The sequence below is a fragment of the Perissodus microlepis genome, chromosome 10 (genome assembly GCF_051167445.1).
Source record: "Perissodus microlepis isolate ML-2025 ecotype Zambia chromosome 10, ASM5116744v1, whole genome shotgun sequence".
In the NCBI taxonomy this organism is placed as follows: domain Eukaryota; kingdom Metazoa; phylum Chordata; class Actinopteri; order Cichliformes; family Cichlidae; genus Perissodus; species Perissodus microlepis.
The window spans coordinates 15,341,795-15,354,443 of record NC_140470.1 but is presented as its reverse complement, the minus strand read 5'-3'; the positions used below and the strand labels follow the sequence as shown (position 1 = coordinate 15,354,443).

Below are 12,649 nucleotides of genomic sequence, written 5' to 3'. Positions count from 1 at the left end.
ACTTGAGGAGAGTATATTTTTAAGACAAGCTAGACTTATTTATGCTTAGAAATGAGTACTAATGAGTACTAATGAGTAGAAATTTCAGAGAGAGTAAAGATTTATTGGAGAATAAACAGTACTCATGGTACATACCACAGACGAGTAAAAGTGTTAAGCAAAGCAGTCACAATACATTTATCTGTTTTAAAATAGCAGCATTTTTGTGAACCTGAAAGGTGAAAAAATTGAACAAATTCCCCAAATTTGACTCATTTTACTGTTTTTTAGCTGAGCTTGAGCTTTGCATATGGGCCATGAACCTGGATGCCTGTGCCAGGATCACTAAAAGCCACAAGGTGGCGTTAATTCTATTAAAAAACAGCAAGTTCTCATTGTGTGTGCCACAATTTAAAAGATACCCAATATTGTTTTGGTTTTTACCTTAAGATTAACAGTTAAACATACAGATTTGGCCCCTTGTTGAGACAGTAAACAATATCTAAATGATTAGACTATTTGACACAAATGTAAGGTGTGAGAAGCAAGCAGGTCAATAAATGGTTTTGATAAGGCTTGGAAAAACAGTGCACTAGTGATTAAATGTACTTGATGTGACTGTAAAGAGTTTGTCAATAACTGTGAAGTAAGGCTGGGTACCTCCACCTTGTGATGGGCCTGCTGATATTCAAACAGACTGATTAGAGCTGAAAATTAGAGATGAGAGATCCCATTAGTTTAACTGTTTTGCTGTTGAAAGGTTAAAAGAGTGCTCTCAGTGTGAGATACTGAAGAATGTAACAACACAAAGCAGCACATCAGTGTTTATGCAGATATGGTCACAGTGGTCACTGAATCATTGAGTGGCCAATTGATTAGAGCTGAATCACAGTCCACTGCAGGGGGACAAACTCAAGTGTCCAACCTGAAAAACAAGTTTGCTGATATAACTCTGACATTTCAGTGTAAATGTGTGTTAACTTGCTTTAACCAGATCAGTTTCTTTCATTTAACAGTGTGCTTAGAATTAAACTAAGAAACAAAACCAATAATAAAAATTAAGAAGGGGCGAATCCTGTACAGGAAATAAAAACTGCAGCTCATTTAAAGTCTTATGTGTACAAAAACACTCAATACAAGAGTTGCTCAAGAGGGTTTTGGTCAGTTATGCTGAAGCTTTAGTTAAATCAACTTTAAAGATTTAAGACTTTTACTGTTGCTGAATTTTAACAAAGACTTCAATGCAGTATTCTTTTTTGATGTTTTATTTTCTCTAATTTCTCAGATTAACATAAGTAAACAGGTGGTGTAAATACTGAAATAGGGGAAGTCTGCTCTTATTCTTTACCAACTGATACACACAACCGTCATATTTCCTGTCATTACCTGTAAAATCTGTTTAATTAGACACAGGTTATTTTCTTTTTTCTTCATAGTTCACCACATTTAATTAAAGTAAAATAATGGCTTTAGACCCACAATTATTAAATTATATAACTATCTGGTGATAAAAGTGTCAACAAAATAAAGGCTGGTTGGAGTCCAGACATACTGCATGGTAATGTCCATAGGGGGCGCTATGTGCGGGCGACGCTGGTATATAAAAGTGGATTTTCACAGAAACCAGGTTACTCAAAGCCTACCAGAAGGCATCACTTTGAAGCTGGAAGGAGCAGCTCTGAGCCGCAGTGGTAAGAAATTAAGACTCACTGAACATGTCAAAGCAGATCTGTAATTTGCTTTGAAGTGTGCTATGGAGAGTGGATGACTGAAACAGGAGTGGGAAAGTGATTTCATTTTTTTTTTTTAATTAAATGAAGCATTCAACAACATCAGCTCCTACAATTAAATGATTTCCAGGAGTGTATTCTCGTTTGATTTGGTCATTTTTATTGAGGCGTACAACTAACTCTGCAGCTCTGCAACTACTTTTATTCTACTAGCTGAACAGACTGTGTGTGTGTGTGTGTGTGTGTGTGTGTGTGTGTGTGTGTGTGTGTGTGTGTGTGTGACAGAGAGAAAGCCTGGCTGTTCCCGTTGATTTGTTTATTGTTTGTCTGGCTGTGGATGTGCCACACTAATTGCAGAGAAAAGCTGCGGTTGGATGGGCATGAGGGGCCATGGGCAGTGAGAGAATCCCATTTTCTGTGCATGTCCAGTTTAGACCAGTTTGCTTTTTCCAGAAATCAGCAGAAAGTCCACTATGGGTGCATGTATTATAAGGGCCTGTAATGTAATGCAAGGTCTTTGTCTCATGATGTCATAATCTTCCTACAATGACAAAAGTTAATCATTCACCACTTAATGTTAGTTGGTGTAGAGCTTAGCGTCTTCTCTGTATCTAACTAACACAGACACTTTAAATTAATCAGAAAAGTGCCACCAACAAACAGCACAGATTTCCGTGCAGTGCAGCCAGCCTTCCTCTGCTGGGTTCAAAGTTGAGTGATTGATCTTGTAATCCTATAAAAAGAAGTGAGCCTTTCTATCTGTCTGTCACAGTGATAGGCTAACTGTAAGACCTCCCCCCTCCTCTTGCTCTTTTCTCTTCACAGATAAGTGAGCTGTGATCCTTCATCCTGAGTGTCAGTCAGGGAGGTTCTTTCTGCACTTCCAACTACATCTTCTTTCTCCCTCTCTCTTTCTTTGTCCCCTAAATCTCTCTCCTCTTGCTTTTTGCTTCTGTCTTTAACCTTTTTTTCCAATCAACCATGGCTCCAACCCTGGCCACAGCATTTGCCAGGCGCTGGTGGATGGCAGTGACTGCTATCATTGAGAATCTGCTCTTCTCCGCTGTGCTGCTGGGATGGGGATCGCTCCTCATCATGCTCAAGTCAGAGGGCTTCTACTCGTACCTTTGCAGCGAGGCGAGTAAGTCGAAACTCTTGTGTTTTATAATTACCAAAATAGTTATGATGATGCCTTGGAAAGAAAGAAAGAAAGAAAGAAAGAAAGGACAATTGGTTTTTTGACTTAGTTTTTGGAAAGCATTTTTTCTTTTTGTACGCTGAAATATCCCAATAAAATAAGGATTAAGTGATAGACAGCAATGGTGATCTTAAGTTAGGAGCAGGTTTTATTCAACAGATGTAATACGACACTACTGTGTTCTGGCCTCTTCCATTCTTTAGGGAGAATGAGGGTTTTTTCTGTACAAGTGTCATAACCTGTTTTAAGGACTCAGGAAATTAAATCTGAGCAGGCAAATGAAATAAAGAGCAGTGTAACAGGTAGGTCAGTTGGTCTAAAGTGAAAGTATAAAAGGTTTTATGGTGCAGTAGACTTGTTGAGAGTCAACTGATAGACCAATGATGGACTGATCGGCTGATCCTTTTACCTGAGTCTGTATTGTTTAAAGCTTGTTCTCTTTATGTCAAGAGTCCCACACTATGACAAAAGTTACACCAGGTACTTTGTGTCGTTAAGAACAAAGGTTGGATTGATGCACTCAGCCTAAGTGACCCCGGTGTGGTCTTTTAAAAGAGAATAAACAAGGGGAACGTAAAGGAGGACCCCAGGTGATACTGTGTGGCGTCCCATGGCCTGAAAGAGGTAAACATGTTAGTATCCACACTAAGTCCTGGAGCATTTATAACATGCAGCAGGATGTTTTACTCACCTCTGCACCAGTGGCTAATATTAACATTCAGCAATAAAAACTTATAAAGGCTGACAGCTGTCCCATACACATTTACCTGCAAAGGAACAACATTTTATAGGGTAGTGCAAATGTTTTAGCTGTGAAGCTGTGCACACTCACCAGTCAAGTAAAAGTTGAGCAATAACTTCCTGGAGAACTGCCACAGTCATCTTATCTTGTTCTGATGCCATAAGAGAAGGAAAAAAAGAGAACAGCAGCAAGCACCAGCTCAGCTTTTTTTCAAACATGTGACGTGATTGAGGAACAAAGTAATCAGCAGGAAGCATTTATAGCTGGTAATAAGTGAGTTTAAAGTTCAGTGACAAAGGGCAGAGAGAGTGAGATAGCTAAAGTGATGAGTAGTAGAAATCAAACCAGGAAACAGTAAAAACTAGAATGGCGAAATGGAAAGATAATGGTCCAGCATAGACCGGCACAAGAAGCACATATTTGGCATTTAAAATATATAGACTGCACTTTGTGCTTTGTGTTTCGTAATAAACATTTTATGAATTTTAATTATGAAATACCAGATCACTTCAAATGAAATAAAGCAAAAGATATCGATGCATTTGTAAGCTGCCTTTTCTCGTTTTGTGTGCAGTGTTAGTGCAGGGTTCAGCATTAGCTTGGTGCCAACATCTTAATGCCTTTTCTAGCCTTTGTAAGTCATTTTGCACCAGGATGCCCAGTCAAACATTTTGCTATACATGCTACAGGGACACAGTGTTGGGTATTAACTGCACGTTCAGCAATATAGTTTGCCATTCAGCTGCTCCCGTCAGCATTGTGTCCCAGTGATTCAAAGGGTATGAGATGCTGATCTGTCTTCTTGGGGAAGACTTTGGCACTTGGTCATGAAGTGCGTCACAGTGTTTCACGTTGGGATGCCACACACACACGTTTTTCCTCCCAGAGATAACCGGTGGCTGATAGCACTGGAAGAGCGTGATCTGGAAAGCTAATGCTAAGAAGGTCCAAAGCTGCAGCTCCCCTCACTTCATCACCTGGACGTCTTCTGGACTTTTGCACTTGTTCACATTATCTCCTTGCAGGTCCTGATAATGATGTGAAGTTTATTGCAAGTGCTAGCTTATCACATTTTGTTCATATCATTCCAAAGTAGCAATAAAATCCAAATTGCATTCCATATTATAATCTTTAGGGGCACTTTTTTTATTTCATGCTGAGGTTCACAATTAATCTAACTGGCTGTGCACATTTGATTGGTATGTATTGATGTATTAGAGATATCAGTAAACTATTCAGAGCTATATTCTTCAGCCACAGAAGAGAACCTAAAAAATTCCTGATTATCCACAACACTGCATCTTAGTTGGGTGGTGTTTGTTTTTCGCAGCATTATAAAAAAAAAAAACTTCTAAGTGAAAAGGGCACATTAAGTCAGCCTGAAACATCCAAACTTATTGAATATCTTCCACTTGCATAATTCCTATAAAACTTCTTATATTCTACCAACTTTTATCTCGGTCCTTAGGTAACAGCTCCAACTACAATCTGTCCCAGTCTCATTCAGCACAGGCGTCTGATGAGTACACTTATGACTATGAAAGTGAGGCTGGTGTGGTGGGTTTGGGAGACGGTGTCGAGATGAGGCCCCTGGTCCCTATGGATGGGCCCCTGAAGATGAACGGCTGGCTGATCTGTAAAGAACAGGATGAGATGCTGAACTTGGCTTTCACAGTGGGCTCCTTCCTCCTCTCAGCCATCACGCTGCCATTGGGGATTGTCATGGATAAATATGGGCCTCGCAAACTGAGACTGCTGGGAAGGTAAGCAAAGAAGGGAAGAAATTATCCAGACTTACTGTGATGTAACATATGGAGAAAAATACACATGTAGTCATAAATAGAGTTTTAAAAAGAACAGCTTTAGTTAGCTTGTTATCAGAAGTGTGACACAATCATATATTTTCAGCACCTGCTTTGGATTGTCCTGTCTACTCATTGCTTATGGAGCCTACAAACCAAATGGTGAGTTCATATGAACAAAAGTCTTTTTTGCACTGTAACATTTGGAGCACTGTATGGATTTTGACTTTTATATATATTTATATATAGTTTTTTTTTTTTCCAGAACTCTCCGTCCTTATCTTCATTGCTCTTACTTTCAATGGCTTCGGGGGCATGTGCATGACCTTCACCTCTCTCACAGTAAGTGTGCACACTGATGTGTGCTTTATAATCCTTGTTCCATAGAGTCCTTGCACCTGCTGCAATATGTTTGTCCAGATGTATTTTGCTATCTACACAGCTCTTTGTCTCACTCGCTCTGTTATAATAGCCTGTTGGCTCCCTGCCTGCTCGCCTTCTCCCTCCCTTCTTGTCTGACGTTCCACCCTGTCTCCTGTTTAATTTCCTTTTTTTTAACTTTGCCTTTTTTCTAATGTTGAACTACACGTTCCTAGGGATTACCCTGCCAAGTGTCAGATAGCAGGTAAGGGAGTTGATTAGAGGGATATTATTGTGCTTCACAAAGGACATGACGGAGGAATCAAGAATTTCTCCTACTTATCCCTCGTCTTTCTCTGTTCTTGCAAAGACTTAATGGACTTGCTGCACAGACCCTAAACACAGAAATTCCCACTTTAAAAAAAATAAGCAGCATCACTCTTGGAAGTCTAAAACTTCAGTTAAGAGCCTAATTCCTGAAGTCATATCCTTCGATGCAGTTCATCAAATTTCACAGATTCTTTGGAGCAAAGAAAAAGCCTTTATACCTGAAACAGTTTAAATGTAATCAGCCCTACAGGCAAGGATACAAAAGCTGAGATAAACAGTCTAAAGAGCATCATTTATTTGCATTCTTGTCCTGCAATTATCCACCCCGCTTCTTCTCTGGCCTTGACATCAGTTCAGCCTGCAGTGACTCACATGGGAGTCCAGTTCTCTACCATGGTGATGCTGTTCACTGGAGAGGGCCTCTGCTCCACTAAATCTCCCAGTGAAACATCCCGATTCTATACCAGCACTGACTCTTGCTGTTACATCCTTTATTTCTCCTGTTGTATTTGTCGTATCTCTCATTACTTGCTGCCATGGCCATTCATATCAGTGTTATAGTAAAACCTTGATTTAAAGAATTGTTTGCTCCCTTTACTGTCAGTCTCCAGAGGTGGTACATAAAAAGATGTGTTTCCCTCGCACCAAGTTTCACTTCATCTCCTCAGCAGCTCAATTTACAAGAAAGCCTCAGTGTCGGGTTAATCATTAGACACAACCCTGTTCCTTGACTGCTTGTCCGTGACTTCTCCGCAGACCTTAAAGCACTCATTCTCAGCTGAGGGATGTTGGGTAACACTCAGCTGCCCTCAGTGGCCACTACTGGCTCAGTGCCAATGTCAGCTCACCTTCCGCGTTCTAGGTTTCATCCAGCAGTTGCTTGTGCACAGCACCTTTAGTCATTTAAACTCAATGAGATGAGTTTTCAAGTTATTCCTGATTAAAGTGTTGGGAAATCCTGGTAACCTGGGTGCACATGCCTTCTCAATTTAGCACTCAAACACTACCGCATACCTCCTCCTTAGCTTTCCTCGCTCTTATGTAATTGAATGAGCTTGTTGTTGTTCAGTCTCCTGAAAACAGAACAGCTTGTGAATGCCTTTGTATTCGGATGTTTTGTTGTCACCCGCTGTCTCCCGTTTTGGCTTCCAAATCCATTTTTCTTCTTAAAGAAAAGTATATTAAAGACATCTTTATGTCCTCAAATGTCACCTCGCCTCAGCCGACCCGTCCGATTGTTTCAGCTGTAAAGAACTCATCAGTAGTGTCGTATGTTGGACAGCTGTGTGTGTTATGTGATGCTGTTTTATATTTACATACACCGAGGTGGGCTGGTTTCATGTCACTCTGTTGCATTTTTGTTTTCTCTGATGTTCGCGCCGTGGTGCCAAGTCTGCTTACTAATTGGGTCTTACTGTAAACTGTGACCCCATTGTCAGTAGGTACCAGCCTCATAGTGCCCCAATCTGCACCCACACCCCCTACCTCCACCCCCTCCCAAACTAAACTAAGTGCAGCTGCACAACAGTTGACCTCCCCATTTTTTCCTTTAGATAACTGAATATATCTAATCTCAGTTGCTGTGCAATCTAATGCAAAAATCTAGAGAACAAAAACACTGTAAAGCTCACGGCCTCTTTCCCTGTTTCTTCATTCGTTTTTCTTTTAGCTACCAAACATGTTTGGGGACCTCCGTTCAACCTTCATCGCCCTGATGATCGGCTCCTACGCATCCTCTGCTGTCACTTTTCCCGGCGTCAAGGTAACAAACACTGAAGGCTACGTATTTTCTCCTGGCACCTTAATCTTGGCAATCAAGGCACTTGCCAAAATCTAGAACTGGTCCACAGATGGATTATCAGAAGTATTAGGAGAACTGGTTCTAATTCTCAGGATGGGTTAAATGCAAGGAGTGGGTTTTCCTGCCAATTAGTACAGGATAACTTTGATTTTGTCTAACCCAATTAACAAAGTGCACCATAAGAATCATGTGAGAACTTAGAATTCCCAGACAGGTTTAGTCCAAGAACTGTGAATATAACTGTCTTCTCTATGTCTTTTTTTGCACTGTACTTTGTATTTATTGGCCCTTGTTTTGGACACAGGTGATCTATGACTTTGGCGTACCATTCATCACTATTCTGGTGGTGTGGGCCGCCTGTGCAGGACTGGTCTTCACGAACTGCTTCTTCAACTGGCCACTGGAACCATTCCCAGGCCCAGAAGATATGGACTACACGTTAGTAACGCACATGCAAATTGATTAAAACAATTTTATTTATATAGCGCCAATTCACACCAACAGTTAGTTTTTTTAATTGTTCAATTCCCCCATGGTCCCATCTCTTTCCACTTTTCTCTGTTACCCTTAGCATAATCCCCTCTACTCCCATTCTTGTTATCCAGTTTTCTAATCCCTCTCTCATCCTTTGCTTCCTCAGTGTGAAGATCAAGTTCAGCTGGCTTGGCTTCGACCATAAAATCACAGGTCAGCAGTTCTACAAGCAAGTGACCACAGTGGGCCGTCGTCTGAGCGTGGGCACCAACACAAAGCAAAAGGAGCTGACTACCAAAGATGGAAACAATCTTTGTCTCTCTACCATGGACCTGGAAATGGAGTGCAAGCCACAAGAAGAATGTAAGACTGCAGTATTATAAACCTGAACCCATGTATGCACTTTTTACTTAAATCCACTGAATTTACCCTTCTTCGTTTTTCGTTTCTCCTCTGCAGCCCAGTCATTCTTTAAAACTATCATCACTCCAGTTTTCCTGCTCAGTCTAGTGACCATGTCTATGACTCAGCTTCGTCTTTTGTTCTACATGGGAGCCATGAACAGCGTCCTGGAGTCACTCACCGATGGAGACCTCAACACAGGTCAGTTTCTCGACTTTTCTTTGCTTGAAGTTTGCACGCATACATAAACATGAATGCTTTTGCTGTTTCTTTCTCAACAAATATGAATCATAACTTGAAAGCAGTTTGGCTTACTTGTTTTAATTGGATTTTCAGTGGAAAGAATGGAAGTTGGTAAGATAAGAAGTCTTCTGTATCAGTAGATTACTAAATCATTCGACTGTTACATTTCAAGGTGAAAACACTTACAATTTAGAAACGCATCACAGCAGTGATTAGTACTATTCAATGCTGTGAATAGTACTATTCACAGCATTGAATAGCACCTTTTTTAATAGCTAGTTATTTTATTTCATCAGTTGACCTTGGCTGTTGTTTTGATCTTTCATTCTGCTTTAATCTGCATGGAATGACCATTTACTATACTTATTAACTAACTTTGCCCGTTAGCAGCAAAGGGTGCACACCATATGAGCAGTTTCACGTGATGCAGTTTCCGTGTATCATTACTCCCTTAGCCCATAGAAATAACCCACACAACCTCACCCCCTCCTAATAATAACATTTTACTGACTTTTTTTTAAAATTGACATTTCCCTGCATCAACCATTGTTCCACTCAATATAGCACTAATACTAGGTGCTAAATATTAACTATACTGTCCTATTAACCAAGTCAGTATAGGTATATTCTTTCAAACACTGTCACTGTATTTTAAACTTTCTCCTTATCCTTTTATATTGTATGTTCACCCTGATCTCTTTTTCAGTGAGTTTGTACTCTTCCATCTTCGGGGTGCTGCAGCTACTTTGCCTGATGACCACCCCTGTGATTGGTCAGATTATGGACTGGAAGCTGAAGGACTGTGATGACGGACAGGAAGACAAGGAACCCTTAAACAAGTATGTCAAATATTAGTAATCCTTTGCAATGCAGGACAAACCCACTTTGTTAAATTCTCAACATTTCTAGACACAGAATGTGATTAATATAGCCAAAAATAAAAGGTTATTGTGACATCAGTGACTGAAAAATGACCTCTCCTTCTTTCTGTTTCAAACCTAAAGAGGAGAAACAAAGACCAAACGCAGAGACAGAAAGATTCAGAAGGTGACCAATGCACTGCGAGCATTCTTGCTCACAAACTTGCTTTTGGTTGGATTTGGGATTACGTGCTTAGTGCCTAATCTCCCCCTGCAGGTGAGTAGTCCAGCTTGAGTTTACCAACATTTTTCACACTTAACATTAGATGTAAATTGCAATCTCCGTTGACTGCAGTTTATACTACACTGCACAGTACAGTTAGACTTTTAGGTGTTTATGTTTACTTTCTTGCAAAACAAAGTGAAAACAAAACACTTTTACTGTTTTGCGTAGCTTAGCAGAAATTCTAGAAATAGATGGAAAAGTTATCCTGAATGATAAAATCAAATTAGCAGCTATTCCATAGCTGCTAATTTGATTTTTAATAGCTGAGACCAGCTAGCCAAGATCAGCCATACTTAGTTGTTAGCTAAGTGTTAATAACTAAGACTAGCTAACAGCTAAGATTAACCAGTCTTAGCTGTTAGCTAATTAAGAGTAAATAGATAAGAGTAGCTAATCTTTTAATCTAATAAACTTGATGATTGATCTTCTGAAATGATAATGAATAATAATTTCTTATACTTTTATCTTTCCCTAGATTGTGTCATTTATCTTACACACGGTTGTGAGAGGATTCATCCACTCTGCTGTTGGTGGCCTTTATGCTGCTGTGTAAGTCTCACACATGCATACACACACACATATTATCTTAGTCTTCTATATGTGGATGCAGCTTCACACTAAGACGCTAAAGATACCTCCCGTGTCTCGTGTGTCCTCAGGTATCCCTCGTCACTGTTTGGAAGTCTAACAGGGATGCAGTCTCTGGTCAGTGCTGTGTTTGCTCTGCTGCAGCAGCCACTGTTTTTGGCTATGATGGGACCACTGGGTGGAGATCCACTCTGGGTATGGATATGCATACACATGAACACAATCAGAGATTAGGCCCTCGGGCGTGGCTAATTCTTGTTCTGTCCTCCAGGTCAATGTTGGACTCCTTGTACTAAGCATGCTGGGCTTCTTGCTGCCTCTCTACCTGATCTGGTACCGACGGACTCTCTACAAAGAGCAGCAGCTGAAGGATGACAATGCTAAGATCTACATCAAAATCAATGCCTCTGAAATCCCAGAGGCCTTTGTCTAGAGAAAAGCAAACATAGGAAAACAAAAGAAGGGATGAAGAAGATTTTGAGAAACATGGGCAATCACGTGAACACAAGGAATTGGTTGTAAAAGGAAAACTGAAATGTTAAATATCACAATGAAACATAATGTTTTTGTACTTCTCTATACATTACACAAACCAACGGACCTATATGCCCATTTTCCAAATGCTACAAAGATAAATAAACCTAAGGGTATAAACACAGAGGGCGAAAAGAAGAACAAGAGAGAGAAAAGACTGTGAAAGGAAAGAGGCAACAGCCTCTGTATTCCCCCAAATCCTCCTCTGACGTCTTTTTGTATCCCCTCCCCAATGAGCCGCACGCTAGTGCAGCTCACTCCTAAGACTGCTTTCAGTATTTCTCCCACGACATTAAAAAGGATGATTCTTCCTCTGTGAAGCCCACATGTCATTCAGAAAACCAGAATCTGTTTTTCTTTTCTTTTGTTTTTGTCATACTTTGACTTAAAATCAGCAAAGTACCACCTTTCTGTTCACCTGCTGGATTTTTGCTGTACAGTAGATTTTGTTTCAGTGCTGTTAAGGAGAAACAGAAAGGGGAGAAGAGCCTTTTTGCTGATGTTTCTCAAGCGAGTAGTAAAGACAGTCAGGACAGTAATTACAGAGGTGGATTTTTTTTTTCTTAAAGCTAACATCTGATTACAGTACAACTGTAGCTTAGCGCATCGTGTAGTATTGATGAATGTCAGCATTTTGAAGGTTGTAATCCATTAGAACATGAGCCACTCTGTGGTGTGTTTGTAGACTATTTATTTTACTCTTTGACTTTAGTTTTTCTATTTATAATTTAAATTTAGGGTGCATTTTGATGTCGAATCTAACTGAAGGTTCATCACACATATCAGTGAAAACAGCTTTTCACATTACCATTTACACATCGATGTCAATACAAATAAAAAAACGAGTAAATTACTTACAGTTCAGATGCCTTACCTTAAAGTCAGTATTTGGTCCAGTCTGTCCGCCTACTCTTGAGAGAAATACAGCACTTTTACCCTTCTTTCACACAAAAAAAGCTCAGTTTGACAGTTCCCCTTCATCTCTTCAGCAATAGTTCTGCTTAGCCTTAAATTTTTCTGCCTTCTTATTTCTATTTATTTTATTTTACACTCAAATTTCTTGCCATATTTAAGTTGCTCTCTGCTGACAACTACTTCTGTGTCTGATTGTATACTGTGCTGTTGGCATAGAGCTCCTCCTGTCACAATGTAGGGATGTTTTGTTGTGCAAGTTTGTTTAATATGAAAAAATCTGCCGAGGTTAATAAAGACTCTTGCTTTTTTCACTTTTTATCAGACTGCACTCAGTGTCTGCATGTAATTCTCATCAAGTTGCAAAAGTGTTCTTTTCTACCTTGAAATCTGTTCCATCCACATTAA

General features: G+C 39.9%; 1 protein-coding gene across 3 annotated transcripts; it reads left to right on the top strand.

Moving 5' to 3' along the window:
- Positions 1–1,618: 1,618 nt before the first annotated feature.
- Positions 1,619–12,562, top strand: slc43a2b (solute carrier family 43 member 2b). Of its 3 annotated transcripts, XM_084942409.1 has the most exons (15): positions 1,619–1,670; positions 2,535–2,850; positions 5,118–5,412; positions 5,558–5,613; positions 5,717–5,793; positions 7,811–7,903; positions 8,247–8,380; positions 8,583–8,779; positions 8,876–9,019; positions 9,155–9,172; positions 9,768–9,900; positions 10,066–10,198; positions 10,683–10,756; positions 10,867–10,990; positions 11,067–12,562. In XM_084942409.1, exons 2-15 carry the CDS (start codon positions 2,691–2,693, stop codon positions 11,226–11,228), a joined length of 1,800 nt encoding a protein of 599 aa, XP_084798535.1. In that variant the 5' UTR covers positions 1,619–1,670; positions 2,535–2,690; the 3' UTR covers positions 11,229–12,562. The 3 variants fall into 3 exon arrangements, with proteins under 3 accessions (XP_084798535.1, XP_084798534.1, XP_084798536.1); XM_084942408.1 differs by lacking the exon at positions 1,619–1,670 and having other exon boundaries at positions 1,805–2,850; XM_084942410.1 differs by lacking the exons at positions 1,619–1,670; positions 9,155–9,172 and having other exon boundaries at positions 1,805–2,850.
- The last annotated feature ends 87 nt before the right edge of the window (positions 12,563–12,649 follow it).

What these genes read in the sequence shown, in the direction of transcription:
- slc43a2b (XM_084942409.1), top strand. Translation starts at nt 2,691, where the DNA reads ATGGCTCCAACCCTGGCCACAGCATTTGCCAGGCGCTGGTGGATGGCA. An exon ending in TGACCTTCACCTCTCTCACA is followed by an intron (nt 5,794 to 7,810) that starts GTAAGTGTGCAC and finishes TTTTTCTTTTAG; the next exon opens with CTACCAAACATGTTTGGGGA. An exon ending in GGTGGCCTTTATGCTGCTGT is followed by an intron (nt 10,757 to 10,866) that starts GTAAGTCTCACA and finishes GTGTGTCCTCAG; the next exon opens with GTATCCCTCGTCACTGTTTG.